General features: G+C 55.9%; 2 protein-coding genes across 3 annotated transcripts; both read right to left on the reverse strand.

Annotated features, from left to right (window-relative positions):
• Positions 1-921: 921 nt before the first annotated feature.
• Positions 922-15,959, reverse strand: SNX15 (sorting nexin 15). Of its 2 annotated transcripts, XM_050960872.1 has the most exons (8): positions 15,753-15,959; positions 8,292-8,327; positions 7,678-7,798; positions 7,127-7,242; positions 6,330-6,597; positions 4,004-4,147; positions 3,433-3,711; positions 922-1,304 (listed from the first exon to the last, which is right to left on the reverse strand). In XM_050960872.1, the coding sequence occupies exons 1-8, from the start codon at positions 15,849-15,851 to the stop codon at positions 1,204-1,206; spliced, it is 1,164 nt and encodes a 387-aa protein (XP_050816829.1). In that variant the 5' UTR covers positions 15,852-15,959; the 3' UTR covers positions 922-1,203. The 2 variants fall into 2 exon arrangements, with proteins under 2 accessions (XP_050816829.1, XP_050816830.1); XM_050960873.1 differs by lacking the exon at positions 3,433-3,711.
• A 1,802-nt stretch (positions 15,960-17,761) lies between these two features.
• Positions 17,762-22,545, reverse strand: ARL2 (ADP ribosylation factor like GTPase 2). The gene is made up of 5 exons (XM_050960723.1): positions 20,888-22,545; positions 20,163-20,273; positions 19,256-19,418; positions 18,660-18,740; positions 17,762-18,310 (listed from the first exon to the last, which is right to left on the reverse strand). The coding sequence occupies exons 1-5, from the start codon at positions 21,055-21,057 to the stop codon at positions 18,176-18,178; spliced, it is 660 nt and encodes a 219-aa protein (XP_050816680.1). The 5' UTR covers positions 21,058-22,545; the 3' UTR covers positions 17,762-18,175.
• Between the last annotated feature and the right edge of the window lie 408 nt (positions 22,546-22,953).

Below are 22,953 nucleotides of genomic sequence, written 5' to 3' on the forward strand. Positions count from 1 at the left end.
TTTGTTATTGGCAAAAGCCCGCTACAGAATGTCCTGCAAGCCATGTGGTTATAGATGCTGGGTTGTTATTGTAGGGTCTCTTGCAATCACTGCCCTGACTGATTGTGCCTCTAGGAGAAAGCTTGAGGGTTAAATCTGGACCCTGCTTTCAGGGGAAAGATTAGAGGGTCCCAGCCCCACAGGATTGATGCAGGGCCCCCTGCTAAGGACAGAGCCCTGGCCACATGCTAGTCTCTGCCAATAGTCCCCTGGGGGCTCCAGTGCTGCTGTGAGAATGAGTCAGCAGCTTTCACCCCATGCGGCTGAGTGAATGGGGGTGGACAGGTGGTGCGAGTCATGCCCACATGTGGCAGGAAAGCAGGGCCATAGGAATTCAACTGTATTCCATTCCCTTTTCCTTCTATAGGTTCCTCCACCCCTCCAGTGTGTTGGCCTTGTCACCCACTAGTGCCTGCACCACAGAGGATAAAAGACCTGCTGCTGTCTGAAGGAGGACAGCTAAGCTCATGTGGGAGAAGCCCAGCCCTTTGACTATTACATTCCCATGTTCAAGTCCCAGGACTCCTGTGGTCTATACCCAGCTCTGAGAGGGGAAGGGGGCCTACAGGCCTAGAGAGGGGAACTGGGAGTCAGGACACCTGGCTTCTATTCTATGCTCTGGGAGGGGAATGAGGTCTAGAGAACTAGAACAAGAGGAAGCCAGGACTGCTGGATTCAATTTCCAGCTTTGCCACCAGTTTCCTATATGACTTTGGGGAAGTCATAGCTCTCTGTGCCTCAGCTTCTGCAAAGCGGGGGTGCTGACCTCTCCCTCTTTGGTTGTAGGGGCGCCAGAGCTCATTCACCTTTGCAAAGAGCTGGAGCGTCCTGACTGATTATTCAAACACAAGCCCAGGGGCAGAAGAAGAATCACCCACTGTCTGGAGAGGTGCTATAGACACAAACATCTTTAGTAGTGCAGAGATTCCCCCCTTCACCATACAGCCGTGTTAAAGCAAACCACGGAGGCTGTGTGAGTTGTGTGTTTCTAGCCAGGGCCTGTAGCCCTGCTTTTGAGCCCAGGGGGGACATGAGGGAAGGGCTTTAGCTAAGACACTGGCATGTGAAAGTGTTGGCCCTAGATCCCTTTGGAAAGGCAGTTTGGGGTTCAGATCTCAGCTCAGCCCCATGCCCTGGGGGCAGGGAGGGGACTTAGATCCTGGCTCATGGCTGGAGATGAGTCAACTGGACCAGCTCTTCGGCCCGTTGTAGATACTCAGCTGTCTTCTTCTTCACTGCTTCCCGGCGGGTGGGATCAGGGTCTCCTGGGCAGGGAGAGGAGAAATGCAAAAGATGTGCCCATGACTGTAAGCAATGTGCTGACTCCTCCCTGCAGAGAAACGTATGACACTTAAGCCTTTTCTTCAGCTGCAGAATTAATGGGCGGGGGGGGGGGGTGTGTGTGTGTCTGAACTCAAGCTGGCCGTCCCCGGAGGGGGTTTAGGCTAAAACTCAAGTGAGTGAATCTCTCCAGCTGCTAGCACAACAGTGCAGGGTGACCGCAAGCTAGTGCTGCTTGAGGGCAGCTAATTCTTCAGTGTCTTCCCCCAATTCCTCCCCATCCAGGTGCCTGTAAAGGACAGATGGGTTCTCCCCACATTCACTAGAAAAGGATCACAGCCACTCAGCTTGCTGTGGTAATGGCTATGGGATGCCCAGGATGCCCCCCTGAAATCTTAGCACCTCCCAGGAGCAGGGCAGACACATCAACTGCAGCAAGGCTAATACTTCGCATGCAATCACAGAGTTAACTCTGCAGGGAAGACCTGCTCTTGGAGAACGGGGGCCTGGAGACACTGTCTCAGCATGCTGCCAGCTGGTCCCAATAGACTGGTGCATGTCTGGGCTGAGGACCAGGGATTTCAGGACCAAGACCCACACCTCCAAACTCAGTGACATCTAGAGAAAGCAGCTGTGGGTTTGTTCTTTATGCTGGCCTGTTTGGCCACAACAGCCCAGACTAAATGTGGGAGGATCCACGCTGCTGGTAGGTAGCCTGAGTTAATTTGCAACCCCCTGGGGAAACAAAAGGCCCCCAAGGATCAAGGAAGGGAAAAGACAGTCAAAAAAACCACAGCAAAATCTGTGCTTAAGCCAAAGAGGAAGTGGCAGCCCTGGCAAGGGACATAGGATCAATCTCACACCCTGGGTAACCTTAATATTGGATCTTCCTCCCTCCTGACAGCAGGCTGAGGGTGGGTGGCTCATTGGCAATACCTAGCTGCAGCTGAGGAGCTCTTTGGGGTAGGGATTGCCTGTTCCATGTTTGTGCAGCACCTAGCACACTGGGGTCCTGCTCCAGGACTGGGGCGACCAGATGCAGCCTCATTAGCTGTTACAGGGCAGGAGAAGGGAGGGCCATGCTGAACTCTGAGGCCTCTCTTTGTCTGGCTGGAATGTGAGAACTTATGAAAACTGACCACTTCCAGAATCGCTAGGAATGGTCAAGGTGCTGGCACCCTGCGGAACTGGGCACAATGAGCAAACCCTGATTCTCACTAGAAATTGATCTACTGAGGCTCCCTGGTGCCCTTTGCTGCAGCCTACACACTTCACAGGCAGCAGCTCACCAGAGGGCCATACACTTCATTGCTCACACAGGCCAAGCTCCTGGTGTTACCCAACTTCTTCAGTGCTAATGGAGGATCGTGCTGGGGGAGGAGGGGCTGGCTGGGCATGAGGGGGGTAAGGGTCAAAGGCTCTGTTCGGGCAGGGGGCTGGATACAGTGGGGGCAAACAAGGGGCTGGCCAGCAATGGGGAGGGGCTGCTGGCTATACAGTTTGGCCTACCTATGCCATGAAGAGTGCAATGCTCTGGTAATAAAAGCACTGGCCCAGGCCAGTCCCTGGATCCCCTCTCACATCCCTGCGAGCAAGTGGGTTGGCTGCAACGTGGGGAGGGTTGTTCCACTGCAGCTTGTGAGAGCTGCCCCAAGTCCCTGCTTGGGGTGATTTAGGGGACACAGCCACCCGCCCCCCTGAGAGGGGGCCAAGTGCAGCCTGATGGAATCAAGGCCTGTGACTCTGCTCTCGGGAGGGCGGGGGGGGGGGGGGGAAGGAGGGGAATAAATGGAGGTACAACACCGCTGACACTAATGGCCAGGGGGCTAATAGCTGCCATGACACAGACATCTCTGGGAGAGTAGGGGAGGGAGCTGGGAGTCAGGACTCCTGGGTACGATGCCAGGCTCTGGGAGATGAGTGGAGTCCAGTGGTTGAAGCTGGGGGCCAGGACTTCTGCGTTCTGCTCTGGCTGTGCTGCAGACTTCATGCCATGCCTTGTGGGGGACGTCACCTAACCTTCTCTGTGCCTCATTTTCCCCTCTATGCTATGGAGGGTGCTGGTTTATCAATGAGGTCAGACCAAGAGATTTCCCCCACCCCTCCAAGTACCTTGCACCCCCTTCAGCAGGATGTCCACCCCACTGCGGTAGCAACAGAGGGCCCCTGCGTAGTCTTTGGCTGCTTCTCTCTTCAAGGCCAGTGTGATCTCCTCAGTGGCCACTGCCAGGTACCCTCCCGGGTCCAGTCCCTGTATTGCCTCCTGCTCCGCAGGCTGAGAGATCTGCAGGTCCCACAGGGCATCAGCTGCCAGCTCAATGTCCTGGCTGGGGAGGAGTTCTGATCCCACGGCCAACATGGCCCCCTGGGAAGGGCTGGCTGAGCATTGCTCTGAAAGCACAAAGTGCGTGGGTGGGGGAGGCATGTTAGAAGGGAGCGGGGACCCCACGCCAGCTTCATGAGACTGAAACCCTCCGTTCTCCTCCATTCCCTTCTCCCACTATGGGGAGCATCAGGCAAGATTCCCACCCCTGCACCCTCCAAGTGGCCTGAGCCTGCCCAGCATCTTGAGGAGAAAGCTGCCATGTCCCACTCCCCTGAGCCAGCCAGTGCCCCCACCCTGGAACTGGATCAGGGCTGGCATCCCCTAGAGGTGACCCAGACCCATCTAACCCCCACCTACCTTCCTTGATGAAAGGGTCAAAGAGAGCCAGGTCCTGGTTAGACAGGGGGCCGCGGAGAGGTGACCCGCTCTCCTTCTCCTCCTCTACTGAGGCAAATAGCAGATCCAGATCCTCCTCGGATTTAGCAGACAGTGCGGGGTCCCCTGTGAGCCAGGCACGAAGCACAGGAGAAAGTGTGGGTGTCTGAACTGAACCCTACTCTGAGGAGCCAGCCTGCCTACCCGCCCCACCATCAGCTGAGGATCTGGCGCTCAAGGCTTAAGTTTCCCCATCTGTACAACTGGGAGAGTCACTGCTTGTCTGTGAGCTCTTTGGGGCAGGGACAGTCTCTCGCTGGGTTTGTAGGCGCTAATGTAATACTGCTACTAATGCATCCACCAAAATGGGACCACAGGCTTGGTTGGGGCCTCTAGATGCTACTGTATGTTTAATAATAAAGCACACACCATAATGGGGCCTGTGGGCACTACGATATTACTACTAGTGTGCATGCTATAACGGGGTGCAAATCTCAGCTGGTTTCTAGGTGCTACTGTAATGCTACTAATAATACACACCCTAATGAGGCCCTGATCTGAGCTGGGGCCTCTGGCTGTGACCATACTACTAATGCACACACTACAATAAGGCCCCAGTATTGGATGGAGCCTGTAGATGTTACCATAATATTACTAATAATGCACACCCGTAATGGGGCCCAGATCACAGCTGGGGGCTCTAGATGCTATTCTACTACTGCTGTGTACCTCAGAGGGATCCCCATCTTGGTCAGAGCCTGTGTGTACCGTACTCTATGGTGTACAGCGCCTCTAGGTACCACCATCATATGAACAGTGCTGCTAAGTGCATCTAGGCTGGGCCAGCTGAAGAGCCTCTGCCTGAGGCAGGATAGAGCCTGGGATCGGACAGTCTTCACTGGCGAACACTGAAAGTGATGCCTTTCATTATAGGCTCAGGCCCTTGAGCTGCCTCTTGTCCAGTCCCTTCCTGGTGCCGGGCTGTGACTACAGCTCTTTGTTTCCCTGCTCTGGACTTGCCTGCTGTAGCAGCAGAATCCTCCCTCACTCCCCCACCTACAAACCACATGATGCATCATCCCCTGTCATGTGCTCATGGTGCATTGTCCCCTAATCCTGCTCCCTGGCCTGCAGAGAAGAGGAGGCCTGGGATTCTGAAGCACCTGCTGCCCCCGATCAGAGCCACGGATAGTCACTGCCTTTGGAAACCAAACCCTCGGCAAGGGCAACGTCCTTCATGGAGATCAAGGCTGGGATTTGTGAAGGTGTTAAGTGTCAATATCCTCTGGGAGTTGGGGACCTAATTCCCAATCGCAGCCTCCAATCCTCCCTACTAGGGAATGGCTCTTAGCAATGCCGCTTTAGACAGCTGATCACCAGGCTGGTCAGTTTCACATATACCAAGATGCAGCATGGTCCAATAGCTAAGGCACAAGGCTGGGCCTCAGGACTCCTGGGTTCTATTCCCAGCTCTGCCACCGACCTGCTGAGTGACCTTCGACAAGTTCCTTCACCTCTCTGTGCCTCTGTTTCCCACCCTTTGTCTATTTAGGTTATGAGCTCTTCTGGGCCGAGACCATGTAACACAATGAGCCCTGAGTTCAGCTGTAGGTGCACCACAATACTGGTGATAATGTGCACATCATAGTGGGGCTCTAATACAGAGGGGTCCTCCAGGTACAACCTTAATACTCCTGCTAAGGTGCACCCCATAATAGGGTCCCTTCATACTCCCACAATATAAATAAGAGTTGCTCAAATCTCTGCTCTGAAACTCAGCTGGCAAGTTTCCCTTCCTTCTCCCCCTGCCGTAAGCACAAGGTTGGTCTGTTTGGGTAGCCAGGGTCAGGTTTAAATGGGGAAAAGGTTCCTGAACGTCATAGATCAACACCATGACATTTAACGGCACAATAATATTTTTGCCCCTCTTTTGTGCCTTTCCTCTGAGAAGCCAAGGGCTTTGCCCAGAGCAATTAATTAACCCTTTGCAGCCCTGCTGAGAGGCTGCTCAGTATAATTATCCCCATTTTGCAGACTGAGGAAGAGCAGCACAGACAGGGGAAGCAATTTGTCCAAGGTCACACCGGGAATCTGTGGCAGGGTCTGGAACTGAACCCAGAAAACCCAGCTCTTGTCACTCAGTCAGACTCCCAGAGCTGGGGATAGAACCCAAGAGTCCTGACTCCGAGCCCCTCTGCTCTAAACCACATGATCCCACTGCCCTCCCAGAGCTGGGGATAGAACCCAGGAGTCCTGACTCCCGGTCGCCCTGCTGTAACCCACAAAATCAATAGCAGGAATCTTGTACCTGTCTCCTCTCCTTTGTCTCCCCTGTTATGCTCCTCCCCCGCTACTCCCACAGCTCCCAGGGGCACTGGGCTCTGCAGTTCTGCCCGCTCCCTTTGATGTGGGTGTGGCTCTGGCTCCCCCTCAGGCTCCAGGCTCTGCCGTCCCAGCTCTGCCACAGATCCCCGAGCATCGTCCCCGGCATCTGTGCCCTCCTGTGGTACTGGGATCAGAGGGGGTGGCAGGATGCGTAGGTCACAGGCTTCCAGGGGCCTCTTTACCTCCCCTCCCTGGAGGAAGGAAGCAGCATGGTAAAGGAGGAGCTGGGGATTGGGGTGCTAGTGTGGCCATGGGGGCAGGGATGGGGAATTAGCCTCATACTTCTCCACTGGCAGCAGACACATTTTGACATGCGCAGCGGGGAAGATGGGCACAAAGCGGGGAAGTGACCTGCCCAGAACTACATAGCAGGTCAGTGACGGAACTGGGAAGGGAACCCAGGTGTCCACATACCAGCTCCCCCCATAACCCACCAGATCCCACATTCCTCCCAGGGCTGGGAATAGAACCCAGGAATCCTGATTCCCGGCTCCCGCTGTTCTAACGCACTAGATCCAATCAGTCCTGACTATCATCTTTCAGAGGAGTCTCTGCTGTACGTTGGGATGAGGAGAATCTCCTCAGCCCAAGCTTTTCAAGGGAGGTGTAGAGCAACTGGGTGGGCCATTGGTACTGCCATGTGTGAGCAGCCTGATGTATCAGCAATGGACTTTGACCACCCCGGGATCCCTCAGCCCAGACCAGCCCTACCCCACGTACCCTGAAGAACTCCTTGAGCTGGGGGCTGTTGTTCAGTGCAGGAATGTGCACTGTGAACCTCAGCATGGCCTCAGCCGCTTTCCTGCGCTCCTCGATCACCTCGGGCTCAAAGCGGCCTGCAAGACAGAGCTCCTATTAGGATATGTCCTCCAGCACAACCCCCTCCCCAGACAGACTATCCACTCCACCTCTAACCCTGTGGTACATTCTAGCCCACCCACCCCTGCCTCTGTCTGGTGGGCATCCCACCTCAATTCACTTCACATGGTATGATCCACTGTGTGCCCCTGTTGTGGAGCACTGTGGGCAGGAAGGAGCTGTGTGGGAGGATAAGGGAGCTACGTGGGGTAGGGGGCTGTGCTGTGGGGATGAGGGGAGCTAGGCATGAGAGAGTGAGCTGTGGGGGGGGCAAAGGTGGAGGAATTGGGGGAGCGGAGTGCATCTGTTTATATGGGGGGAGCTCTCTCTGCCACTGCCCCTGCTCTGGGGGCACCCAGATGAATCAGGCTCCAGGGGCTGCTGCGCCCCTTGCCCCCTGGGAAGCCCCTTACCGAAGACCTGGGCTTTGGGGAAGGTGGGGAACTCCTCCATGCGCCGGAAGAGGTTGCGGTGGATGTAGGACAGGTCCCCATGCAGCTTCTTGAAGTCACTGTACCGTTTCCAGACCGTGATCTGAAGGACACGAGCCCCCCAGGCACCCCAGTTAACTAGCCAGATGTGCATTACCCCACAGCTCCCACAGTCCCAGGGACCCTTCCCTTATTACCCAAACTGCAACCCTTCCACTCAAACCCCCACATACAAATCTATGGACCCAGCTCCTTCCAAGCTGAACTTTGATGTCAAAACTCCTGGATTTCCCCCAAAGCCCTCCTGATTTTCACCCCCAGACCTTGGTCACTCTGCCCTTGCCTCACCACCTTTGCCATAAGCCTCAAAGCCCCAAGACAAAACCATCCCCAAAACTCAGCTCCACCAGACCTCAAATTTTGGGACTTTGCCTATCACTGCTGAGCAGCTGTGCATGCAGGCTACCCTGGAGTGGAGACCCCCCCAGAATTCTTTGCTCCCTCTCTTTGAGGACACAGACAGACGGATATGGATTCCTTCCCACCCTCTCTTTGCACCCCTCCCCTGCATGAGCAGATGGGTTTAAAAGAGTCACCTCCTTGACATCCTCCGGGTTCATCTTCGAAACAAACTATGGAGGGAAGAGACAAGGAGTCAGTAATTTCCGAGCCAGGAGGCAGAGATTCAGAGCTAATGAAGGGACCAGCAGCCTAGGGGCCATCAGTCTAGGATGTGGGAAATGTGACAGCCGCGGGGTGTGGTGTGGTAGGGTAGGGGTCACCCCCCAGGACACACCCCCAGGGCATGGGAGTTACCTTTAACCTGGGACATCCCTGGGACATGGTCAATGTGGGACAGGTCTTTGACCTGCGACATTCGCAGTGCCTAGGGCTTGTAGCAGGGTCTCCCACCTGGGAAGCCCCTGGGGATCAGGGGCAGTGAGTTATATGGGCCCATGGTGCCCAGGCTCCAGCAATACTCAGGGCCCAGGGGCCCAGCTCCACCAATGTTTGGGGCTGGGTCTCTCCCCTGCAGCTCTCCGCTGCCTCCAATCTGCTGGCTCCCGGCATCAACTGTGGCTGCAGAGTCCTTGAGCCCCCATGCACTAGTGCCAGGGCAGGCTGACCTTTCCCTTTTCCGGCAGGACCCCTCCACCAGCACAGGCCCCCCTGCCCACAGTCACTGCTCCTGCCCCACACTGGGCAAGGGGCAGCCTGTGATGCAGTAGGGACTGTCTGTGTGGGGAGTGGGAGAGCAGGGGAGGACTTTAAGGGATGGACGATGCCAGGGCCTGTAACCTGAGCTAGGTAAGGGAGGGGAAAGGTCAAACACCTTGGCCCGGGAAGGGGAACAAAGGAAGGGAGTGGCAGGAGGGAAGCAGTTGGAGTTTGGGCTTGGGGCTGTGTGGGTGGAATTCAGGGTATCCTAGCTAGGATCCAAGCACCCTGAAAGCCCAGAAGGACTCGGTGGAGGGGTCCTGACTGTGCCTGCAAGCTCTGCTGTAACCTGTGTTCCTGTTGTCCAATAAACCTTCTGTTTTACTGGCTGGCTGAGAGTCACTGTGGGTCCCAGGAAGAGGGGTGCAGGACCGGACTCCCCCACGCTCCGTGACAACTGGTGGCAGCGGCGGGAGATACTGCACCCCGTGGACGGCGCTTCCTGCAGTAAGTGACCGGGGAGCAGTAAAACGAAGGGGTGGTTAACCCCTGGGAGTGTGTGCCCAGTGAGAAGGACTTTGCAGTAACAGGGTCCCCCGGGGGATTGCAGCGAGCGGTCCCAGGGGCGGAGGAGTCTGCAGCTCGACCCTGGCAGAGAGGTGGTGACCTCAAGAAGGGCTGGTGCACTAGGGGTCCCCCTGGAAACCCGGGGAGCGGCGAGCACCCCGGCCTGTGAGTGGTCAGCAGGAAGATGTATGCCAAGCGGCGCAAGTGTGACCTGCTGGAGCTGTGTAAGCAGAGGGGGCTGCACCCGGGGAGACGCACCAAGGACCAGCTGATTGCCCAGCTGGAGCAGGGAGACCGCATGAATGAACGGAGCCCTGTCTCTGAGGGAAGCAGCCGAGCAGATGCAGCGCAGGCACCAGTGACTGTCCCTGCTGGGAGTGGTCAGCCGGCAGACGAGGGCTTCCCGAGACCCCCCCTTCCTAGGCGTAGAGGAAGGGCGGGGAGGAGCCCAGTGTATACCGAGGGCACCGTGACCCCCCCGGCCAGCAGGGGATCCTCCCGGCAACGCTCGGCATCCGTGGAGCGGATGCGGCTGGAATATGAAAGGGAGCTGAGACGGGAAGAGCTCGAGTTAAAGAGGCGAGAGCTGGAGGAGAAGGCGAAACAGCGTGAACATGAGGAGAACCAGCGTAAACATGAGGAGAACCAGCGTAAACATGAGGAGAACCAGCGTACACATGAGGAGAACCAGCGCCAGCGAGAGTGGGAGGAGAAGGAGAAACAGCGTAAACATGAGCTGGACCTGGCCCGGCTGAGGAGCAGTGAGGCTCCGGCTGCAGTGAGTGAGGGGGGACCCAAGCCTACAAAGAGCTTTGATAAGCACTTGCTGCCCCGGCGTAAGGAGGGGGAGGACATAGATACCTTCCTGACGGCCTTTGAGAATGCCTGCGAGCTGCACAGGGTTGACCCTGCAGACAGGATCGCAGTTCTCACCCCCTTACTGGACTCCACAGCCGTGGAGGTGTACAGCCGACTGAAAGGGGTGGAGGCAGGGGACTACGAACTGTTCAAACAGGCCCTGCTCCGCGAGTTTGGGCTGACTCCTGAGATGTACCGGAAAAAGTTCCGGAGCCAGCGTAAAACCCGTGAGGTCACATACCTACAACTGGTCAACCGGGCGCAGGGGTATGCTCGCAAGTGGACAGCTGGGGCCCAAACTAAAGAGGACCTGCTTGACCTATTCATACTGGAGCACCTGTACGAGCAGTGCCCGTCCGACCTGAGGCTGTGGTTGATGGACCAGAAGCCGGAGAACCCGCAGCACGCAGGCCAGCTGGCCGACCAATTTGTGGACAGTCGGGCAGGGGATGGCAGGGAGGAGTCTCGAAGGAGCAGGCCTGCCTCAACGCAGAGAGAGAGTCATCATGGGACCTCCCAAAGGGGGCCTATGGAGAACCCCGCCAAAAGGGGAACATCCAGCGGCAGGTCCCTCCGACCCACTCAAGGGGACCCACGAGATATGGGCTGCTATCGCTGTGGCCAACGAGGTCACATACGGGCCCAGTGCCCCAAGCTCAGGGACAGACCAAGCAGACCCAACCCGCAGAGGGTGGACTGGGTAAAAACCCAATCGGAGGAGGGGCTACATTCCCAGGAAAGGGGGGCTGGCAACATACCACCTGTGGATGCTCCCGGTTCCGGGTTTTTGGTTTACCGGGTGGGCGCGGGGCTACCCCTCCGGAAGGAGTGCATTGTTTCCCTGGAAGTGGATGGGAGGAAGGTCACTGGGTACTGGGACACGGGCGCAGAGGTGACGCTGGCCCGGCCCGAGGTGGTGGCCTCAGATCGGATGGTGCCCGACACCTACCTGACCCTGATGGGCGTGGGCGGGACCCCATTCAAGGTACCCGTGGCAAGGGTACACCTGAAATGGGGGGCCAAGGAGGGCCCCAAGGATGTGGGGGTACACCAATATTTGCCCACTGACGTGTTAATGGGAGGGGACCTTGAGGACTGGCCTAGTAACACCCAGAGTGCCCTGGTCGTGACTCGTAGTCAGAGTCGGCAAATGGCACTGCTCCCCGACAACGGGGAAGGTACTCGACCTGAGGTGCAGGACCCTAACTCAGGGAGCGGGGAACGCCCAGGGGCACGGTGCAGAGAGGCTGCGGCCTCAGACCCAGCCAGCAAGAGAGAGCCGGTCCCCATTCCTGTCCCAGCTGCTGAGTTCCAGGCCGAGTTGCAGAAAGATCCCTCCTTGCGGAAGCACAGGGACCGGGCTGACCTTAGTGCGGTACAGACCATGAGGAGAGGTTGCAAGGAGAGGTTCCTGTGGGAGAAGGGGTTCCTGTACCGAGAATGGGCTCCCCCAGGGGAAGTAGAGTCATGGGGGATCAGGAGGCAGCTGGTGGTTCCCCAGAAGTTCCGTCACAAGCTGTTGTACCTGGCCCATGACATCCCTCTCGCAGGGCACCAGGGAATCCGGCGCACCAGGCAGAGGCTGCTACAGAACTTTTACTGGCCTGGGGTCTTTACCCATGTCCGACAGTACTGCCAATCCTGTGACCCCTGCCAGAGGGTGGGGAAGGCCCGGGACAAGGGGAAAGCGGCTTTGAGGCCTTTACCCATCATAGAAGAACCTTTCCAGAAGGTGGCCATGGACATAGTGGGACCCCTCAGTAAGACGACCCGGTCAGGGAAGAAATACATCCTGGTGGTGGTGGATTTTGCCACTCGCTACCCCGAGGCGGTGGCCTTGTCCTCTATCGAAGCAGACACAGTGGCAGATGCGCTGCTGACAATTTTCAGCCGGGTGGGGTTCCCCAAGGAGGTCTTAACGGACCAGGGGTCCAACTTCATGTCGGCCCTGCTCCGGTCCTTATGGCAGAAATGTGGGGTCCAGCACAACTGGGCCTCAGCGTATCACCCCCAGTCCAACGGGCTGGTAGAAAGGTTCAACGGGACGCTGAAGATGATGCTAAAAACATTTATGAACCAGCATCCGCAAGATTGGGACAAGTACTTACCTCACCTGCTGTTTGCGTACAGGGAGGTACCCCAGGAATCTACCGGGTTTTCACCTTTCGAACTGTTGTATGGAAGGCGGGTGAGGGGGCCCCTAGACCTGATGAGGGACGAATGGGAGGGGAAGGCCGCTCCCGAGGGAGAGTCAGTGGTGGAGTATGTCCTGACCTTCCGGGAAAGACTGGCCGAGCTCATGGGCCTGGCCAGGGAGAATCTGGCCCGAGCCCAGAGGAGGCAGAAGGTCTGGTATGACCGCACAGCACGAGCCCGTGCCTTCGCCACAGGGGATCAGGTGATGGTTCTCATCCCCGTGAGGAGAAACAAACTCCAGGCCGCCTGGGAAGGGCCCTTCAAGGTTATCAAGCAACTGAATGAGGTAAACTATGTGGTGGAGCTGTCAAACCGGGCACATCACCGTCGGGTGTACCATGTGAACATGATGAAACCATACTATGACAGGGGGAATGTGGTGTTGGCCGTGTGTGGACATTGGGAGGGGCAGGGAGATGACCCCTTAGTGGATCTATTCCCTGGGACAAAAACTGGTTCCCCCCTGGAGGCGATTCCCCTCTCTGAGCAACTGACCCCGGGCCAGCACGCTGAGATCAGAGGGGTGCTGCATCTATACCGACAGCTGTTTTCCAACCAGCCTGGACGCACTAATTTGACTGTCCACCGGGTGGAGACCGGGTCACACCCCCCTATAAGATGCTCCCCTTTTCGGGTCACTGGTAAAACTGCCCAGGATCTTGAAAGAGAGGTCAGGGACATGCTGGCTTTGGGGGTGATCCAGCCGTCTTCCAGCCCTTGGGCCTCGCCAGTAGTGCTGGTTCCCAAGAAGGATGGGTCAATCCGGTTCTGTGTGGACTATCGAAAGCTCAATGCCATCACCGTATCTGATGCCTACCCTATGCCCAGGCCTGATGAGCTCCTAGACAAGCTGGGAGGTGCTCGGTACCTCACCACTATGGATCTTACCAAAGGCTACTGGCAAGTGCCGCTGGACGCAGATGCCAGGCTGAAATCGGCCTTTATCACCCCTCTGGGGCTCTATGAGTTTTTGACCCTGCCCTTCGGCCTCAAGGGAGCGCCGGCCACCTTCCAGCGCCTGGTGGATCAGTTACTGAGGGGGATGGAGAGTTTTGCCATGGCGTATATTGACGACATCTGCGTCTTCAGCCAGACCTGGGAGGACCACGTGTCCCAGGTTAAACAAGTCCTGGACCGACTCCGAAAGGCTGGGTTAACAGTAAAGGCTGAGAAGTGCAAGGTGGGGATGGCTGAAGTATCTTACCTGGGCCATCGGGTGGGGAGCGGCTGCCTGAAGCCGGAACCAGCCAAGATGGAGGTGATCAGAGACTGGCCTGCTCCCCAAACCAAAAAGCAGGTCCAGGCCTTTATTGGGATGGCGGGGTACTATCGAAGGTTCGTGCCCCACTTTAGTGCCATAGCCGGCCCCATCACTGAGCTGTGCAAAAAGGGGAAGCCAGACAAGGTGATCTGGACTGAGCAGTGCCAGGAGGCTTTCCAGGCGCTGAAGGAGGCTCTGGTTAGTGGCCCAGTTCTAGCAAACCCAAATTTTGACAAACCCTTTATGGTGTTCACTGATGCCTCAGATACGGGACTGGGGGCAGTGTTAATGCAGGAGGATGAAAAGGGGGAGAGACACCCCATCGTGTACCTGAGTAAGAAGCTGCTACCCCGGGAACAAAGCTACGCGGCCATCGAGAAGGAATGCCTGGCCATGGTGTGGGCCCTTAAGAAGCTAGAGCCATATCTCTTTGGGCGACACTTCACCGTGTACACCGACCACTCTCCCCTGACCTGGCTGCACCAGATGAAAGGAGCCAACGCCAAGCTCCTGAGGTGGAGCCTGCTCCTCCAGGACTATGACATGGACGTGGTCCATGTGAAGGGAAGTGCCAACCTGACAGCGGATGCGTTGTCCCGGAGAGGGGACCCTGAACTTCCCCAGGTCACTGGGCAGAGTGACCCCGCTCAGTTCAGTCTCGAAGGGGGGAGAGATGTGATGCAGTAGGGACTGTCTGTGTGGGGAGTGGGAGAGCAGGGGAGGACTTTAAGGGATGGACGATGCCAGGGCCTGTAACCTGAGCTAGGTAAGGGAGGGGAAAGGTCAAACACCTTGGCCCGGGAAGGGGAACAAAGGAAGGGAGTGGCAGGAGGGAAGCAGTTGGAGTTTGGGCTTGGGGCTGTGTGGGTGGAATTCAGGGTATCCTAGCTAGGATCCAAGCACCCTGAAAGCCCAGAAGGACTCGGTGGAGGGGTCCTGACTGTGCCTGCAAGCTCTGCTGTAACCTGTGTTCCTGTTGTCCAATAAACCTTCTGTTTTACTGGCTGGCTGAGAGTCACTGTGGGTCCCAGGAAGAGGGGTGCAGGACCGGACTCCCCCACGCTCCGTGACACAGCCCCACCCCCAGTGAGTGGCAGCAGCAGCAGGGGAGGAAGTGCACATATGATGGCAGCCCCCCTGGCACCGACCACAGGGGAGGCGAGAGGGCTTCCTGGACCTGAGAGGGGCCATAGGAGCATGCACAGTGACAATGGTGCGAGGCAAGTGTGCTGCGGGGAGGGGAAGGCCCCTCCCACAGAGCTTGCTACTGTAGGTGGGGAGAGGGCTGGGGGGAGTCCTCCTCTCTGGCCCCAGCCCTGGGGCAGCCTGCCTGTACTCTAAACTCCTCATCTCCAGCCCTGCCCCACCCCAGAGCCTGCAACCCCAGCCGGAGTCCTCACGCCCCCACACCCCAACCTTCTGCCCCACCCCTGAGCCCCCTCCTGCATCATAAACCCCTCATCCACATCCCACCCCTCTGCCCTAGCCCTGAGCCCCCACCCTAAACCCCCCCATCCCCACCCCCACAGTTTTACATTTTTTAAAAAATATATATATACTGGCTTACAAGGGGGGCGGGGTGCTTGGTCCTGTTCTAGGCACCACCAAAAATTATACAAACCTGCCACCCCTGCCTGGGGCGTGGAAAGCTGTGGCAGGTGCTAGCCACGTCCCACGTGCGGGTCTCACGGGCCCCAGGAACACAAGGCTCCCCCTGCAGGAAGCTTCCATCTTAAAGGGGCCACACCCACGACACCCCAAAACGGAGACCCGACGGGGCCCACACGCAGCTCCCCACCTCTTAAAGCAACTACACACAGTCTCCTGCCCCCGCAAAAGTACCAGGGATAAGTCTCGTCCCACCTGCGCCGCATGATGCTCCCTCCTTAGGGAGACCAAGTGAGGTGCCCCCCTCTCATGGGGGTATCAGCAGCCCCTGCTGCCCAGCAGGAAGGGCCCTTCGCCTTAAAGGGGCCACGCGCAGCCCCTAGGCAGGGTCCCAGGAGCTGCCCCTCACCTTGGCTGTCACTTTATACTCGGTGTGGCCCTTGGGGTGGCTCCTCGGCTCTGTGACAGTGTAATGCCGCTGGTACTCATCCTTCACCGTGCAGGCCATCACCCTCCTCCCCCTGGGGCTGCGGCCCCTTTAAATCCTGAGCCCACCCTCTCCCCCAATCAGCAGCCAGCCTCCCAGAAGCAGCGACTGCCGCCTGTGAGCGTGGGTTTGCCGAACAGTCACTACGCATGCGCAAGCAATGCAGGTGCCGCCTCACCCATACATTCACTGCGCACACGCGACCGGACCTCCTTTCCCCGCCCCAGCTCAGGGAGCGTGTGTAAAGTGCAAGGCTTCAGGCGAGCTGAAGAGTCAAGGGCTCCTCTGGAAAGTGCCCACATGTTACAGGCAGGGTAACCGGGGAGTTGAGCTTGGAATGGGGAAAACAGTACAGCGGAGAAAAGTGGCAGGGACAAAGGGGTAATTGGGACTGAGCTGCGGTAAAGAAAGCAGGTTACAGCAGTGGTTCTTAACCAGGGGTATGAATAGCCCTAGGAGTATGCCAAGGTCTTCAGGCAGGTACATCAACTCATTTAGTTATTTGCCTAGTTTTACAACAGGCTACACAAAAAGCACTCCCGAAGTCAGCACAAACCAAACTGTCAAACACTGACTTGTTTATACTGCTCTATATACTACACACTGAAATGTAACGACAATATTTATGTTCCAATTGATTTATTTTGAAATTACATGGTACAAATGAGAGCGAGCAATTTCTCAGTAACTGTTCTGGGACACTTGTACATTTGTCTGATTTTGAAGGCAAGTAGTCAAGTGAAGTGAAACTTGGGGTACACAAGACAAAGACTCCTGAAAGGGGCAAAGTTGTCTGGAAAGGTTGAGAGCCACTGAATTACAGAGTAAAATATAAAGGGTCTAATATTATAGGATAGAAGGTGGAAGGTAACGGGGTAGGGCCAGGGGAGGCTATGTGACAAGGGAGGTAAATAGAGAGAAGGGAGAAAAATGGTGTCTCCCTTCTAACGCTGATGGGCTTTACAAGCAGAGCAAAGGGCTAGGAATAAGGTTTGCTCTCTGGAACCTCAATCCCCATGTCCCATTCCAACCCCAGCTAGGCTGCTCCAGCCCTCACAGTTCAACATTGGGGGGCATCTTTGAGGTACATCCTTAAAGTCGAGGTCTTGCCCTCGCTGTATGGATACAGCTGACCAGAGGGCATGTCTGCAGCAGCCCAGGGCTTCCCACTGCCTCAGGGACCTTGGCCAAAACAGCACCTCTCATGGCTCTGCTATCCCTTCTCCATCCCAGAGGTTGCTGCAGCACAATGAGGGTGCGTGCAGAGTTTGCAGAGCAAAATGAGATTAAATGCACTGGAAAGAGGTGAATTATTAATGTATTTGACAGAGATTAACTTTCTCAATCACTAAAATGCAGTTGCCTCTGGGGTGGGACACAAGAGCTGTTTCTATCCAGTGCTGAGATATAGCCCCCTCTGAGGTGGGGAGCAGGGGCTGTTTATTCAGTGATCCCTTGCTTTGCTCTGAGATGCGGCCACCACTGACTGGGACAGAGGGGGCTGTTTAATAGCTCATAGTAAGAGTTAAGAACAGGAAGTGAATCTCTCTCTGCTTAAAATCACAGTGGGCTCAGGATAGAGTGGGAGGGTGAGGGAGATTCTTGCAGAACTCCCCCCCCCCCCGCCCCAGCCTCTTGAGTGCCCCTTCCCCATCTGCAACTCAGCTGAGGCAGGAAAAAAAAAATACAGGCATCACTAAGCCCATGTGAGAAACAGATGCCATACCTGGGCATCTAGAGCCACCCCTAGGGGAAGTCCATCTCTCAGGGGAAGCTGGCACAATAAGTCAAAACCGCAAGGCAACCCACGCAGGGTCAAGGAATCCAGGCATAGCCAGGACATAGGCCACTGATTTTATTAGCGCAGGAGATGAAAAATGTGAGTGAATGTTTGATACAGAGGTGGGTTTGTTTTTTCGGTTTTTTTGGGGGGGGGTGCAGGGGGGAAGAGTTCATCTCTACCAGTCCCACTCACACTCACAGTTCAACAGGCCTTGTGCTCCAGTGATGGGGTCTCAGCCCCCACAACTATAAATGGCCTGGTCCCGCTGCCTCCCCAGCTTCCCCCAAACTGATTGCCAGCATTAAAGGCTCAAACCCTGAAACGCATGCACGAGACCCAGGCCAGGGGCACTAAGCCATGCGTCAATCCAGGGGGCAGCTGGGATCTAGGCCGAATCCAAGGGGAGTTGCTGTCCCGGTGATTGACTGTTGGAGGAAAGCATGATGGGAGGGTCCATGGAAACAGCCACATGGTCCTGGGAACTCTGTTCAAAGCTGGGATGCAGCCCCACCCCTACTCTTGCAGCCCCCCCACAAAGGAGGGGGCCATGTCTGGGGCATGGTCAGTCCGTGGTGAAGATCCGGCTGGAAATATCATCCAGGAGCCAGTCGATCCCCGTCAGCAGGTTCTCCCCAGTGAAGGCACTGCAGGCCTGGATGCACCAGTGGTGGCTTTTGATGCTGTCTAGTTCCAAGGCCTGAAGGGAAGACAAGACGACGCTGACTTACCTGAGTGTGCTGAGACCAAACCTGTCCTCAGCTCACATCTCTCAGCAGTAGCACACCCTCCTGTCCCTGCTTTGGGGAGGGAAGGATTAGTCCCTTACTCACAACCTGGTAAAACTGAGGCACAGAGAGGGGAAAGATCATACAGTGAGTCAGAAGTCCTGGCTGCCATTCATCTGGTGTAACTCTTCTACCTGACTCCCCTTCCAGAGCTGGGAACAGAAGACCTGACTCCCAGTCCCTGCCCCCCCATACTCTACCCAACAGACCTCACTCCCCTCAGTCAATATCCCTGGTTTGCTTCAGGCCAGTGGCTCTCACCTCCCGGATGGCATTGGAGGACAATGCTCCCGGCAGGTCCTGTTTGTTGGCGAAGATGAGCAGAGTGGCTCCGGCCAGGCGCTGTGGCGAAGGAAGCACAGGGTGAGTTGCATGGCCCTGTTGTCTTGGTCCCCCATGCCTGTTAGCCCATCAAGCACCCTCCTACCCAGTCAGCAGCCTACTCCCTCCTCCTCTGTCCCAGACAGGGGTCTGTTTCTCAGTCCTGAGGGACCTGGCAGCAAGGGGACTGGGGTCCTCTCTGCAGCAGAGGCAACTGCTGCCTCCAGCAGGTCAACACCAAACTAGGACCCTCAGGGATCCCAACCCAAATCCCAGCTACCTCCAGCCTAGTTCAGCCAGAAGTTGTCCCACCTACCCAGAGCATACAGCCCTCCCGAAGGACACTTTGTACAGCCCACTCCCCCATGCCCAAAAGATACACTGCCTTTCCCAAGACATTTGATACAACCCATCCCATACATATCACTCTTTTCCCGGCAGGATACAGCCCCCCCCACCCTCAAAGAGAATTGGTACAGCTCCCCCCATCCCCCAATATAGACCCTCTCTGCCCCCCAGATAGATGCAGTTCCCACCTCTTCCACCAGGAGGCTCTGCAACTCCTGCTTGCAGACCTGCAGGCGCTGCTGGTCAGCGCTGTCCACCACCCAGATGAGACCATCCGTGCTCTCAAAGTAGTTGCGCCAGTAGGAGCGCAGGGATGTCTGTCCGCCCACATCCCAGATGTTCAGCTTGAACCTGAGCAGTAGAAAAAGACACAGAGTGTGGAGGTAAAGGGGCAGTCAGGCAAGATCCCAGCATGCAATGGGAAACAGGCACCCTGGAGCAAGGAGGGGACGTTCCCTCTGCATCTGGCTCTGGGGAGACCAAACCTTCTCCAAATCCCTTAAGAGTGACAGAAAGTGAGCAAGGGGCTGAGCTGAGATTGGGACAGGGGATTTGTCAATAAAGCCTCATCTTGCTTTGGTTAAGCCTCTGAGGACGGAAGAATCACCCCCATGATCTGAAGGGGGTTAAGCTCAAGGGGGAGCTGGAACAGTTAGGGGAATGGGGTGAGGGATCTGTACAGAACTTGCAGTAAAGAACCAAGGTTATTGAGATCTATTAGGCAGGGGAATCTCCAAGGGCGCACTACAGAATCACAGAAATGTAGGGCTGGAAAAGACCTTGAGAAGTCATCAAGTCCAGCCCCTGCACTGTGGCAGGACCAAGCAAACCTAGACCATGATACTCAATTTGTGATCCACTGAAACCTCAAGATCCTTTTCCACAGTGCTACCACCTATGGCTTAAGGGGGTTTGAAACCAGGGCTGAACAGAGGCAGAGGGTTTGTACTGTGGGGCGGGGTGGATAATCCTGCCCTGGAGGGGATGGGGATCAGACTTTGGAGGGACAAATCTCTCCAGGGGATGGATGGGCTGGGCTGGACAGGGCAGGTTTTGGGGCCTGTGGATAGATCAGACACTCCGTTGGGCGCTCACCCTCGGTGCTCCAGGGTTTTGATGTTGAAGCCCAGTGTGGGTGAGATGGTGTCGATATCCTCCCCATTGAACTTCTTCAGAATGGTGGTTTTGCCAGCATTGTCTAAGCCACTGTGGGAGGCAGGTCAAGGAGATGGCAGCTCAGAACATGGAAAGCCACATGAGCGTGTGGGGGTGGGTGGGGGGAATGGGATGTTAGTGTCACAGCTGGATGACGGATCAGCCCATAAAAAGGAAACTCCCATTTGGGACCAGCGCAGCCCCTTCCTCTTCCATCAGCCCCTCACAGCGCTTGGTACAACCCTATTTACCCCTCTGTTCACTGGACACAGCCCCCACCCCGGGACATTTCGTCCCCCTCACCCGCATACCCACAAAATATAGCATCCTCCAGGCCACTTGGTAGAGCCCAGATCCCATAGCCACAGGATACATCCCTGCCCCCAAAGCCCTTGGCACAGCCCAAACCCACAGGATACACCCCCTCCCCCCAGAACTGTTGGTACAGCTCAGACCCAGACCCACGGGATACACCTCCCCGGTACAGCCCAGACCCACGGGATACACCCTAGAACTGATGGTACAGCCCAAACCCCAGACACACAGGATACATCTCCCCGCCCAGCTCCTTGGTACGGCCGTCAGCTCCCACCTCTAAATGATAGAAGCCCCCTTTACCACGCGATACTTGGTACTGCCCATCCTCTCCCCCTGCAAAAGGATACAGCATGAGGAGCCGCAGCTCCCGCTCCTTCTGTCGCATCTTCTTCAGAATAGTCAGCAGCCCCATCACCACCAGTCCAGCCGCCTCTTCCGCCCCGCCCGCCACCCGCTTTCCACGGACCAGCGCCCATTGGGTCCCGTCGCCGCCAATCACCACAGCGTTGATTTCCATTGGGTGCACTCACTCCAAGGTCCGCCCCTTACCGAAAACCAAGGAGGACGGGCCGCGTCGCCAGGAGAGATCCCTCACAGCGCTAAATTTTCCCACATCGCCACCTAGGCGAAGGGTGTGAAATTACAGGTCCCACCCCAAGGATTCAGAGGGGGAGGGCCGTCGGCTAGAAGAATCCTTAAAAGGAACCCACAGCGTCACCTGGGGATGGAGACTGGTATTACAGCCCCTCAAAGAGGTTCATTTACAAGTCACATGGGGAAAGCTAGCCAAACCCGAAATGGGATAGCTGGCTGGGACCCCATCTAAGCCAGGTGACCAGCCAAGCCCAAGGGAAAGCAAGATGCTCACACATGCCAGGGGAAAATGAGCCACAGTGGGGACAGTGAGTCACTGGCCCCACTCTAGATGGGGTGGGGGGATTAGCCCAGCAGCAGTGCACTCCAACAGCCAAGCTGGCTACTACTGGCCCTGACCCCACCAGCTAGGCTCCTGCCATCCCTGCTGGTGGCACGAATCCCAATGCAGAAGGGAAGTTGCACTGGTGGCTTGGCCATGTCTGAACCCAGTTTGTGTCATCACAGGTCTCTGAATCTTCTTCTGTTGCTAGGGTTAGCACTAAGAGCAAACAGGCCATCCTTATCAAGGCCAGGGATTCCCATGCACCAGATCCCTTAAGAGAGGGCAATGGCGCCTCTGCTTTCACTGCTATTAACTCCTCCCAAGACACTGGAGATCACCCTTTCTCAACAACTCAGAGCTTCTATGTGCATTAGATTGGGGGTAAGGACCATTGTGGGGGTGCTTATTCTGTAAAGCACCCATCACTTGCATAGCTGGTGAATGATATACTATGTTTACACATCTCACTGTCTGAAAGGAGAGGGTGCTGCAACAGCTACAGAGCACCTAGCTGGTGCTATGCAATGAGTACAAACGCCTCTGCGTCCCTGTACTGGAAGGAGGTGCTGCAGCACAACCAGCTAGACAAGCTGGTAAGCATAGAGAAACAGCAGCATCACAAATGACCAGTAGCAGGGAAATTTGCAGCCGTTCTTCACTTCACTGGTTCTTCACTTCACTCCCTCATCCACTGAAGCCCTTCAGGAGCCAGGCTGGAGAAACTAATTCAGCTATTTGATCAGTGAAAATTTGAAAATTGGTACCCTCTCCCATTCTGGGATAGAATTTCATACTGGCACGTGATGGTGGAGTACGAGTTCTGAAGAGTGAAGTCCCCTCTACCTCAGCAAAAGAGCAAATGTCCTCCCTCGTACCTACATGGGGTCCAACCTTCAGGAGTTGGAGATGACCCAGCCCTTCAACACTCCACAGGAGTGAGTAGCCAGAGAGGGGAAGTGACCTGTTTTTCACAAGTGCAGAGCAGCCCCCCACTTGTATGAAGTACAGGAGCCGGAGGTTCTCAGCACCGCTGGCACTGATATAGGACTGAAAGGCTGAATGCCAGTCAATGGAAAGTTTGAGAAAAAAAAAAAGCGAGACTTTCACTTTCCTAAGGGGAGCAAGGCTACTAGCAAGCAGAGTAACCAATGTTCTAGGGCAGGGGTCAGCAACCTTTCAGAAGTGGTGTGTCGAGTCTTCATTTATTCACTCTGATTTAAGCTTCCGCGTGCCAGTAATACATTTTAATGTTTTTAGAAGATCTTTCTATAAGTCTACACAGAACAATAGTTAAATTATATATTATTACGTAAATAAGGTTTCAAAATGTTTAAGAAACTTCATTTAAAATTAAATTAAAATGCAGAGCCCCTGGACCAGTGGTCAGGACCCAGGCAGTGCTACTGCCACTGAAAATCAGCTCACGTGCTGCCTTCGGCACACGTGCCATAGGTTGCCTACCCCTGTTCTAGGAAATAGTACCTAGGAGGGCAC

This window comes from Gopherus flavomarginatus, chromosome 6 (genome assembly GCF_025201925.1).
Source record: "Gopherus flavomarginatus isolate rGopFla2 chromosome 6, rGopFla2.mat.asm, whole genome shotgun sequence".
In the NCBI taxonomy this organism is placed as follows: domain Eukaryota; kingdom Metazoa; phylum Chordata; order Testudines; family Testudinidae; genus Gopherus; species Gopherus flavomarginatus.

What these genes read in the sequence shown, in the direction of transcription:
- SNX15 (XM_050960872.1), bottom strand. Translation starts at nt 15,851, where the DNA reads ATGGCCTGCACGGTGAAGGATGAGTACCAGCGGCATTACACTGTCACA. An exon ending in AGCTCAAGGAGTTCTTCAGG is followed by an intron (nt 6,598 to 7,126) that starts GTACGTGGGGTA and finishes TCCTTCCTCCAG; the next exon opens with GGAGGGGAGGTAAAGAGGCC. An exon ending in TGACCCTTTCATCAAGGAAG is followed by an intron (nt 3,712 to 4,003) that starts GTAGGTGGGGGT and finishes TTGTGCTTTCAG; the next exon opens with AGCAATGCTCAGCCAGCCCT.
- ARL2 (XM_050960723.1), bottom strand. Translation starts at nt 21,057, where the DNA reads ATGGAAATCAACGCTGTGGTGATTGGCGGCGACGGGACCCAATGGGCG. An exon ending in GAGCTGCGGCTCCTCATGCT is followed by an intron (nt 20,274 to 20,887) that starts GTATCCTTTTGC and finishes TGCCTCCCACAG; the next exon opens with TGGCTTAGACAATGCTGGCA. An exon ending in AAAACCCTGGAGCACCGAGG is followed by an intron (nt 19,419 to 20,162) that starts GTGAGCGCCCAA and finishes TCTACTGCTCAG; the next exon opens with GTTCAAGCTGAACATCTGGG.